The sequence below is a fragment of the Lolium perenne genome, chromosome 6 (assembly GCF_019359855.2).
Source record: "Lolium perenne isolate Kyuss_39 chromosome 6, Kyuss_2.0, whole genome shotgun sequence".
Lineage (NCBI taxonomy): Eukaryota > Viridiplantae > Streptophyta > Magnoliopsida > Poales > Poaceae > Lolium > Lolium perenne.
The window spans coordinates 64,600,473-64,611,436 of NC_067249.2; the positions used below are offsets into that span (position 1 = coordinate 64,600,473).

At 45.4% G+C, this 10,964-nt stretch overlaps 1 protein-coding gene across 4 annotated transcripts; it reads left to right on the top strand.

The window, feature by feature from the left end:
• Window positions 1-282: 282 nt before the first annotated feature.
• Window positions 283-7,334, top strand: LOC127308212 (glycosyltransferase family 92 protein At1g27200). 4 transcript variants are annotated; one of them, XM_051338966.2, is made up of 7 exons: window positions 283-2,896; window positions 2,969-3,018; window positions 3,152-3,221; window positions 3,670-4,107; window positions 4,319-6,113; window positions 6,206-6,292; window positions 6,929-7,334. In XM_051338966.2, the coding sequence occupies exon 1, from the start codon at window positions 668-670 to the stop codon at window positions 2,495-2,497; it is 1,830 nt and encodes a 609-aa protein (XP_051194926.1). In that variant the 5' UTR covers window positions 283-667; the 3' UTR covers window positions 2,498-2,896; window positions 2,969-3,018; window positions 3,152-3,221; window positions 3,670-4,107; window positions 4,319-6,113; window positions 6,206-6,292; window positions 6,929-7,334. The 4 variants fall into 4 exon arrangements, with proteins under 4 accessions (XP_051194926.1, XP_051194925.1, XP_051194927.1 ...); XM_051338965.2 differs by lacking the exon at window positions 4,319-6,113; XM_051338967.2 differs by lacking the exons at window positions 4,319-6,113; window positions 6,929-7,334 and adding an exon at window positions 6,617-6,922.
• The last annotated feature ends 3,630 nt before the right edge of the window (window positions 7,335-10,964 follow it).

Here is a 10,964-nt window from a genome sequence, read left to right on the forward strand (position 1 = left end):
AACTCTCGTGGTGGCTTGACCCTAATACCACGGCCGCACCGCGATGCAGAGTGACCTCCACAGCCATGCCCCACCCCGATTTTGATTGGTTCACCGGCCACATCGAGTCGTGGGGATGCTGCTTCTACTGTCGGTGAAGGCTCGAGTTCGTTGGAGTCACGTGGTGGAGAAGCGGAGGAAGCAGTGGGGAAGTGGGGCGAAAAAAGGCCCAAAAACCTTTAAACCGCTGGATTTTTAAAGGTGGTGGAGATTTACGGGATGTGTAAGATTTCTAAAATACAAACAAAGAAAGAAGAGGTTGAAGAGCAGGAGCTATGAAGCTGGAACATTTATCGTCTTTTTTTTTTTTTGAGAACAAGAATATTTATCGTGTGAAACATGGTGCTCGAGAAAAACGAAGGGGCCATGCCCTGCTGGGTAATTGGGCTTGGTAATATTGCGGCCCACTTAAGGGCAGATGCACGAATCGATCGACCCGAACCGCCGAAATAGCGTGGAAAAGAAGCAGACTGGTCGGTTGGTTCTAGGGCACGATTTATTCTCGAATCTGACCGACCAAGATCCTTCGCAACTTTTGTTCGCTCGCTAGACAAAGAAGCTTCCTCCAATCTTGCTCGATTTCCCTCCAAAGCTCCCAGATTTTCCGACTCCCGCCTCCCTTGCCGCCATGACGAAGCACCACCGCCCTAGCCGCCTGCGCCGCATCCTCACCGCCGCCGGGGCTGCTACCGTCGCTGGTCTTGTGCTTTTCTCCGGGCGCCAGGCGGTACTCTCCAAAACCCCCGTCTTCTCGCCGGGCCTGTTCTCCGGCGGCCTCGCCGTCGAGAGCTGGCCGATGCCTCAGGAGCTGCTTCGCCCGCCGACCTTCCTGTTTCCACACCCGTCGGAAGCCGACATCGATTTTGCCCTCCCGCGTCGCCTCTTGCCGCTCCGCCCCCACTCGCCGCCGCAGCACGACGCGGACGCCGTCTTCCTCCCTGATGAATCTGATGCCGCGGTCTTCCCTGATTCCGATGCCGTCCTGCTCCCTGACTCCGAGGTCCTGGTCCTGGCCGACGAGCCTGTGGACGACGCGATCTGTGCCTTCCAAGGTGGTGCGTCGTCCCCGGCGCGTGCTCTCGGGACGCTGCCAGGGCCCGGACGCCAAGCCTACCTCTGCGCCATGCCTGAAACAGAGCAGAGTATCCAGCCGCTCCAAGCGCCCCTGCTGCTTTCCTCCTCCTCCGCTGATGCCCCCGCCGCTGCCGCTGCTGATTTCCCTGCCCGTCCGATGCTCAACTGGAGCAACCGCCTAGTCTTCGACTCTGCTGTTCTCGACGGAGGCGATGTGCTTGTCTTCGCGAAAGGTGTCATCCGCCGCCAGTGGGCAAACACAGCCAATCCCCCCGTCCAGTGTGTGTACCGTGGCCATGATGATGGCGTGTCGGTCTCCCTCCCAGCCATCACTGCGGCGCAACAAGTAGCAAGGTGCCCCCCTCCACCGGCTCTTCTTACTTCCAGCAACACCCAGCTCCGGGTCACATTGTCTGTCACCGGCGAGGAGCCCATCCCCTCCCTTGCGATATACCGTCCACAAAAAAGTCACCTTGCAGCAGTAGCGCCACCTACCAGAAACAATATCTGTGCCTGCACAATGGTGCGCAATGTCTCAAAGTTCCTTCGCGAGTGGGTACTGTACCATGACGCTCTGGGCGTCGACCAGTTTTTCTTGTACGACAATGGAAGCGAGGATAATTTGGCGGGTAAGGTGGCCGACTTGAGGTCCACAGGAGTCAACATTTCCACCGTGGCCTGGCCTTGGACCAAAACGCAGGAAGCTGGTCTTTCCCACTGCGCTGCAGTGCACCAAGCATCGTGCCAGTGGATGGCATTCGTTGATGTCGATGAGTTCATCTTTTCTCCGGACTGGAAAAATTTAGAGACTCCCTCAAAGTCCATGCTTGAAGCACTTGTCTCGGTTGATCCACAGATTGGGCAGATCTATCTCCCCTGCTTTGATTTTGGTCCCTCGGGTCAAACAGCACATCCGCAGGAAGGTGTTTGTCAGGGCTATACTTGTCGGTTGAAGACCCAGCAGCGCCACAAGTCCTTCGTCCGTCTTGACGCAGTGGAACCTTCCCTGCAGAACTCTGTACACCACTTCTCGCTCAGATCTGGTTTCACTAACATGTGGACCAGGCTGGCGCGCATCAACCACTACAAATATCAAGCGTGGACAGAGTTCAAGTTGAAGTTCAAAAGGCGTGTTTCTGCATATGTAGCTGACTGGACTGATCCGGTGAACCTAAAGTCCAGCGACCGTGCTCCTGGTTTAGGAGTTGAAGCTGTCGAACCACCTGGTTGGGCTGACAAGTTTTGTGAGGTAAAGGATACTGTTATGCAGGAATTGAGTGTAAGATGGTTCGGTACTGGATTCGGAGGCCATGGATCATCCAAGTCGAAGGGTTCCCATGAAACCCACACCGGTGATGTTGCCCTCTCCCCCTCTCTTCCATAGTTTAAAGTAATAAAACATTAACCAAACACTCAACTTGCCAAAAAAAAAAGATAGCCCTTAAATTGAATAGTATACATATTTTTTGCAAAATATTTGTTTGTTCAACTTAAAATTTTCGTTTTTAGGGTGTTCTGTTTCAGGATCCTCTGGAAACTCCTATTTAATGTTTCTAGATGCTTTTATTTAGGTTTCCAGTAATGTTGGTACGCCATGTTCTTCTTTTTGTAGGTCTGTAGTATTCAATGCATCTAAAGATCCATCATTTTATCATCTCCTGTCACATGTTAGCAGAATTTATCTGTGATATAGACGCTTCAATGTATTTCATCAGGTTATTGCGTTAGTTCTTGCAGGTTCTTGGCGCGCTTCTGTTGGCGCTGGCTGTTCTTCTGGGTGCAGGTATGGTGGATTTGGGTGTTCAGTTATTTTCTCTTATCCTGGGTTTTGCTCTGTTGACTTGTTGTTTTGCAGGTGCGTTTTGGGGGCGTTGGTAGCTGCTGTTGCTGAATTTCTGTTTTTAGGTGAGATTTTTTTTCATATTTTTATCATTTGATTTTTTTTTTGCTGTTTTTGACGCAGTACAAGTTTCATGTAGATCCTTATTCCTCCGCTTTGTTCTTTCTAGATATTGATTTCTTGGTCGCCTGTAATTAGGAGGAACTGCCATTGTCAGGGAGCGAAGCATCCCACATGAGCTTCTTTGTTCAGGCATCGGTACACACAGGTAAAACTCTCTGTTATTCTTGTGCGTTAACCTATCTTACTCTTGCTCCTTATATGTGCTTCCTCACTGATCTTCAGTTTGGTACCTTGCAGCCAGTATTATATTTGATACTAAAATGTGACAGATACTCCATCCATGACCCCAACGACCTAAAATATATTTTTGGATATGAACCGAATAAATATCACCATGTTTTCCCCATATAGGAAAAAAATGTATAGTCAGTTCCTGTTTTACACTTACAGAATATACGTGGAAATTCAGTTGGCAACAAGAATCTTATAGAGGTTACTTTCATTTCCCTGGGTGATTAGTTCAGGAAAACATTTTATGCTATCCCTCGTTTTGCTGATTATTATGGTAATTAAGTTCTCCAACAAAAGTTATATTTTTAGATCAGTTATATATGTATATCCCTTCTAATGGTACACTTTATTCATTGACTTAGGAATTAAAAGTTACAAACAACGTGCAGGGTGGTGGCAAGGAGCTCTTGCAGCCTCCAAGGTGATTGCACTATCGTACTTTATCTATTTTGTTTTCTTCAGTAGTACACAAACCAAACTAAAACTTATAATGTTATTTATTTTGATGTCAAATTGGTTGAGCCATCTATCTCTAGGATGACCAAGTTTATGGCTTTTTAACAGTTGCTATGCTAATTGATCATTGTTTTTCTCAATCTGCAAATTCTGAGGATTAAAACTGGGAGTGGCACTGCAATGACGACGGACACGAAGGCCGGTAGCCGGTAGGAAGAAGGTGGTTTGATGTGGGTGGCTTGACTCCCACGGATTACCCATGGTGTCTGGAGGCGAGAAAAGATCTACTGTGATGTCGAACTCTGGTGTGCCACGATGGCACCAATTATGACCGCAGCCTCCAGGTGATCACACTATCGTACTTTCTCTATTTAGTTTACACAAACCAATTTAAAACTGATGAACTTACTCATTTTGATGTGAAAATTGATCGATCTACCTCTCTTTAGGATGACCAATTTTACGGGTTGTTTAACATTTGGTATGTGTATTGAGTTATTGACCATTGTTATTCTCCATCTGCAAATTCGGCTCGTTGGCTCTCTGCTACTCCAGTTTTCGGTGGCCATGGGGTTGGTGTTTAACTTCCATAAAAGCACCATCGTGAAGTTGCCACCGACTATATCCTTGCCATCCTAGAGATTCTGGGCTGCCATGTCGAGGGCTTCCCGCAGATCTACCTGGGGCTGCAACTGTCAGCTGAGAAGCTTACCCTGGCTACCTTCTCACTGTTGATCACGCTTTTGATCAACTCAGTGCTTGATGCCCTTGCGAACTACACCATGGACACGGCGTTCCTCCCTCCCGCGCTGCTGCACATCCTTGAAGGGCTGCCCCGTGACTTTCCGTGGAACGCTCTGGATCATCCCTCTGCAGCCAAGTGCCTGGTGGCCTGGCAGCAGGTGTGCTGTCCCAAGAAGGAAGGCTGCCTGGGCATTCGCTGTCTCTTCAAGCAAAACCGGTCCCTACAGGTGAAGCTGCTACACCACCGGCACTCTGACAGCGCCCTGCCCTGGTCGAGGTGGTTGTGGGGAATGTCGGCTTGCCCCATTGTCCCCATGAAGCGTCTCTCTGTGCCAGCTGTGCACCGGAAGCGCCTGGTCGAGCTCACGCCGTTCTACCGGGATATCTCGGCTGTCTGCATTGGCGATAGCCACCACACATTGTTCTGGCTCGACACTTGGCTCGCCGTTGGTGTGATCAAGCCACGGGCCACACACTGTTCACCCATCCCGTGGACGCAGGGGCCAGCATGCTCTCTGTACTTTAGGCTGGCCTTGCCGGGGCTCAGGTCCCCCGCCTCACGGCTGTCGCCGCTTGGGAGTGCGCCGAGCTTGCGCACGTTTCCCGCTCGGACGTGGACGACACAAGGTCTCTGGTGCGCTGCTCAGAAGCTAAAGGCAGCACATCATCTTCAGATGCAGCCTCGCCTCTGGCTTCTGGAACTGCGTTGGCAGGCAGCACCCACCTGATGCTGATGTCTGCCTCCTACACTCATACGATGCTCCCCCTCCCCCCCTGGTGGATCAAAGGACGGCTTCCACTTCCATCCTTCTGTGCTGCTGGAACATCTGAAAGCACCGCAACGCTGTCACGATCACAGAGTAGTGACCTAGCCTGTCGCTCTTGCTTCAGATGTGCCGCGATGATGCTCGATTGTGGCGTGCCCGCCTCCCTCGGGACGTGCAATGCTCCACTGATGCTTGGCTTCTCTTCCTTAGCTCTAGGCCCCCATAGTCCCCCTTCTCTGCCCCCTTTTTCACTCTGTAATCCCCAAACTCGAGCTGTATATCTGGCTTTGGGCCATTTTTTTGAATGAAAAAGTTCAGGTGGGTTTTTTGGACGACTAACTGACTCGAGTGTGCTTCTTGTTCAAAACTCTGCTATTTCTTTCTAGCCAGATCTTCCAAAGGGTTATTAGATTGGCAGCTTGTTGAAATCTTTTAACTGCAGTGAAATCTAAGAAGACCATTAGCTGGCCAGACTAAGGGACTGTGTTTGATAGTTGTTAGATTATCACTGGAATACTGTGGAACCAACACTTCTTTGTCAGATATATGAGGAACCTGACCACACGGCAGATGCTTCCACATCAGATAATTGTGCTATTATCTTCTTTCCTCTAAAATCATATTCTTGCATCAGTCCTCACAAACCAGGTGGGAACGTGTTACATACTGAGCAGTCCATGTAGGTCGTAATTCCGATTCCCATCTTTACTTGCAGTGGTGCATGTTTGTAGTCTTTTGTTTAGTTTGCCCTTACTCAACTCATTTTCTGTCTTTTGAGTTTTCTATTGCAAAACAATAACAGACATCCTTCCAATGGATTATTCCTTCATATAATGCTGGTACATTCTGTAGCTCTTATTGCAGAGATTATGTCTCTTCTTCATAGTTGAACTCCATTTATGTTATATCTTACCTTTCAACTCCTTTTCAGATTCACTTCGTATTTTCCATCCCCGGTGTGATCAATGGTTTACGAACTGAACTGCCAACTAGAAAAATTACCCCGTCTATGCTTATGGTATTCTTTCCCGTATTTAGTAGAAGATTTTTTTGTAGTTCTTGCATACAGTATATGATGAGGATAGCTCCTGTAATTGTGTGTCGAGTTCCAGATAGACCAGGGCAATGGGCATCCACATGTACATATTTTTTCAGAGGGGAAAAAGTGAAAACCAGTGAACACTTACCTTACCTATAAAAAAATAAGCCATCTGTCTTTGAGGGTTTCCATGTCTGGGAAATTAGCTATGGAGGCATGAGCAAAAAATCTTTGTGGTGGATGTATGTACATAACAAGAAAGATAAACTATATCTGCTAAGTGCTTCATGTTTGTATGCCCAGGAAATGAGATGGCATGACCCTGTGGTATACCCCTCTCTGTTCCTAGTTATAAGGTGCACTCGTTTTCGAGACAGGCTTTTGTTGCTTTCTGGTCCACTAGCCATTGCCAAAATATAACTGAATTTAATGTGTAAGATCTTAACTTGAGATGGAGTTCTCCTGTTGTGTTAATTCCATTTAGAACCCCCATGCTCGAGGTAGACAAGCAAATAGGTAGTATTTTCGTACTTTTACCACAATATTATGTTAGGTGTTCCCTTTGTACTAGACTAGAGGTGTGGTGCTTATGTTTCAGATGTTTTTGAATTTCAGTGCCAGGTTTGTAGCCTGAAGTGATGAAGAAAAAGAGCTGGCCGGTGACAGATGCTGCAAATCTCACAACGCAATTTGAAGCAGTTGCTATGGATGGTGATGCACCTCTTGCTCCACACCTCCCTTTGGAAACTGTCTATTGGCTCAGGTTTCTGTCAGATGCCACGTGATGCGGTATCTGCTGATGTCGACAACTAGATGTGTGAAGTTGTGTCACTGAAGGCTGTAGGCAGGCCTGTCCTCAACTGCTTATTTATCACTAGACCTGATGATTCGGTGCTTTGTTTTGCTTGCGTTATTCAGTTTATGTCTCGTGTCTCTTTGAGCCCCAGAACTTTTTCCATACTTCAGTCAGTATGCACATATTATCATGTGCAATTTATTATATTTATTTGTGGTGCTGTTATGTGTGGCTGTATTGCATTGTTACTTTCTGCACTGTTCTGGTTGCACTCAACTTGAGAGGAATGAATCCTTGCTATATTTGGCACCACACTACCCAATAGCTCGACTGAATGCATCAGGCTCACTGTCTCACCCTGGCTATTACTATCATATGATCATTATTGCCAAAGTACAGATCTACAATGGTGTCTATTCTGAAACTCTATGCTCTGGTGTTGTTTTCTCAGTGTGCATATTACAATCATCAGCTTGTAATGAATAGATATAGATACTGGAATATCTTAGACTGGAATGTGAGAGGTATTAACTCCCAAACCAGGTGGGATGATTTGTATAGGAAAATTGAAGAAAGTAATTGCACTATGATATGTCTTCAAGGAACAAAAAGAGAGCACTTTGATCAGGCATACCTTAGAAATTTTTGTTTGAGAAAATTCAATCAATTTGCTTATGTACCCAGTATTGGCAATTCTGGTGCCCTTATTATTATATGGGTTGGATCACTTTTTCTTGGTCCCATGAGCATATCTTTGAAATTTCAGTGGAGTTTAGCTGCACTGTTAGTAATGAAAAATGGGTGATCGCCAATATATATGGTCCCACTATTGAAGAGGGTGGAAACATTTTCACAACCTGGCTACTTTCACTAAACCATGATGATCATGACCTTTGGATGATTCTTGGAGACTTTAACATTATGAGGAGTCCTAATAATAGGAATAGACCTGGTGGTGACAACAATAACATGCTATTGTTCAACAATATTATCCAGCATTTAAACCTTGAAGAGATTCCTCTTAAAGGCCGAACATACTCATGGATTAACATGCAAAATGATCCGTGGCTAGAAAGACTTGATTGGATATTCACATCGGCTGAATGGGCATCTATTTATCCTGATGCACTTGCTACCCCATTGGCTAAGCTCTCTGATCACATTCTGATCCAAATCAGTATTGGAAACTCTATTCCCAAGGCCAACTTATTTTGCTTTGAAGAATTCTGGATGGATTTCGATTCTGGATGGATTTCGATGGCTTCAATGAGACAGTTGTCAAATTGGTTCAACAAGGGAGCTTATAAAAACCCTGCTCAGGATATGACCGCAAGATTTAAAAAATTGAGAAATGCTTTGAATAAATGGAGTAGGACACAGGCTGGGTGTTACTGGACATGCTTTCCAATCTACAGCCGAACCCTCTGAACCATGAGCTTACTAAACTTGAAATTCCATTCACTCGGGAGGAGATTGACCAAGTTATCAAGCACATACCCAATGACAAGTCACCGGATGGTTTTAATGGATACTTTATGAAGAAAAATTAGGAAACTATTAAACATCAATTCTATCAACTATGTGATGCTTTCCATGGGGGAAATTTGACCTACCTAGTATAAATACATCATATCGCCACCAACCCGGAGCAGTTTGCATCTGATGCCTTGCTTATCAGAGGCTACCTCGACACGTAAGGTCTCCATGTTCATCACGTTTCTAGATCTGGTATGGGCACTGCTCTTGTTCAGTTTGTGGATGTTGCCACTAGGGATGCAGCAGTGGCGCGTAGTCCGTTCTTCATGGGTGATAGCACTATGCGTGTGATTAAACATAACAGAGGCTTGAACCATATGAACATTAACTTCACTCATGATGCATGGGTTATGATGATGAATTATCCCCTGGGGGCTTGGACTGTGGAGAAAGTTAGAGAAGCTGTGAGTGAATTTGGTAAACTATTGGCATGGAATAGGGATACTTCTAATAGAGCAAGAATCATTGTCAAGATCAGAGTACCAGATATTCTTGAAATCCCTATTAGCCATGTACTTTGTGATAACACTGATGACCAGGGACATGGGGACTCATGGACTGTAGTGAATTATATTTTGCACACTGATTTGATTGCTGGGCCTGGAGGTGATGAAGACCCCCTGCCACCACATGGAGCAAACCCGCACCCTCTACCTGCATTACCTTTTGGAGGAATATGGAATGATGATATATTTGTTGGACAAGATGCTAACCACAATATCATGAATAACTTGCTTGTTGAAGAACAGAATGAGGAGATGGAACACATGGTACATACCCCTCCTCAAGAACCAGTGGCCCATGACCAAAACACACGAGCAGTTCCAATCTGCTGTGACTGCATTTGATGCATTCTGTGCCTTGCATGAGCTTTTCAGTCATACTTTGAAGAATGTAGACAGAGTGATAGAACAGATGGATACTAATTCAATAATTGCTGCTAGAATCCAGATTCTGAATGTGACTGATGAAAAATACTCAACCATGAAGGGTGTTCTGACCATTATTACTGAAGAGCAGCAATCTATGAAGGAAAATGCAGTTACAGTCACTGAGATCATGGATGATCAGTTACAGACAGATTTCCCTAATCCCTCCTATGCTCAACCCACAGTGAATGTTTCACTCCCTCATGCTGAAGAAGAAGTTCACTCACATGCCATGGGAAGTTCAGAGGCTTATGCACAGAGGAACCTTGCTGATCTTTCGGTTTGTTCTAATCACTTTGATGAATTGTCTTCTGAACAGACCCAGAGCATGTCTGTTACCTCATCTGTGTCCAGCTTTCCTACCAGACACAAGAAACATAAAACGGTGCCTAGGGATGTATCTGAAGTTAGGCGCAGTAATAGAATTGTTGTTATTACAACAGGTTATAAGGATAAAGATGCAGCAATGCAGGCGACAGCTAAAGAAGTGTGCACTGTTAGTTCCAAAGAAAAGCAAGCATCTAAGACAGTTAGCAAGAAGAAGTCCATATCCAAGAAATCAAGCAATAGCCAATTCACAGCTGCTGTTAGAGACCATGCTGCTCCTCCTCCACCTGAACTGCCAGTGGAAACTATCCAAGTCATTGGAAGGGAGCAATGCCAGATTCCTCCTGAGGAGATTTCTGCTGATAAGCTACTTGCTGAGGTGTAATTATGTATCCAGATCCATCCTTTTGCCCTCCCTACTCTAGGAGTAGGCTAGATCCTTTTCTTCTTCCTATTAGATCCCAATCTCCTTTTGTATTTGAACTCTTTCTAGCTTTTGTAATAAACAGGTATTCGACAACAGTGCTTCATCATTACCTATCTATCTATATCCCTGTGGTTATCATGTATACATCTGTCTTGTTTATTTGTTCTTTCTCTCTTCCCTCCTCATTCATACATCTCTCTTTTTCTTTGTTTTTTATCCTTCTTTACCTTGTTATCTCTTCCTTTTCCAACTCCTGTTCGGGAGGAGACGACTTACCACGATTATACACTATGTGAGTATACACATGCTTTTTCACTAACATTTCAGGTTGCCAACTATAATGTCAATGCCCAGGACATTTTGTGTATTGGTTTTTTAAATGACAAGAAGCTGGAATATTCTTGATTGGAACATTCGTGGGATTAATTCCCAAGATAGATGGGACGATATAAGAGAGAGAATAAATAAAAGTAACTGTAATATCATATGTTTCCAAGAAACCAAGAGAGAACATTTTGATCTGGCCTATCTCAAGAATTTTTGCCCTAGAAGATTTAATCAGTTTGTCTATACACCATCCATTGGCAGTTCTGGGGGAATTATCAGTATATGGAATAGCAACCACTTTGATGGCAC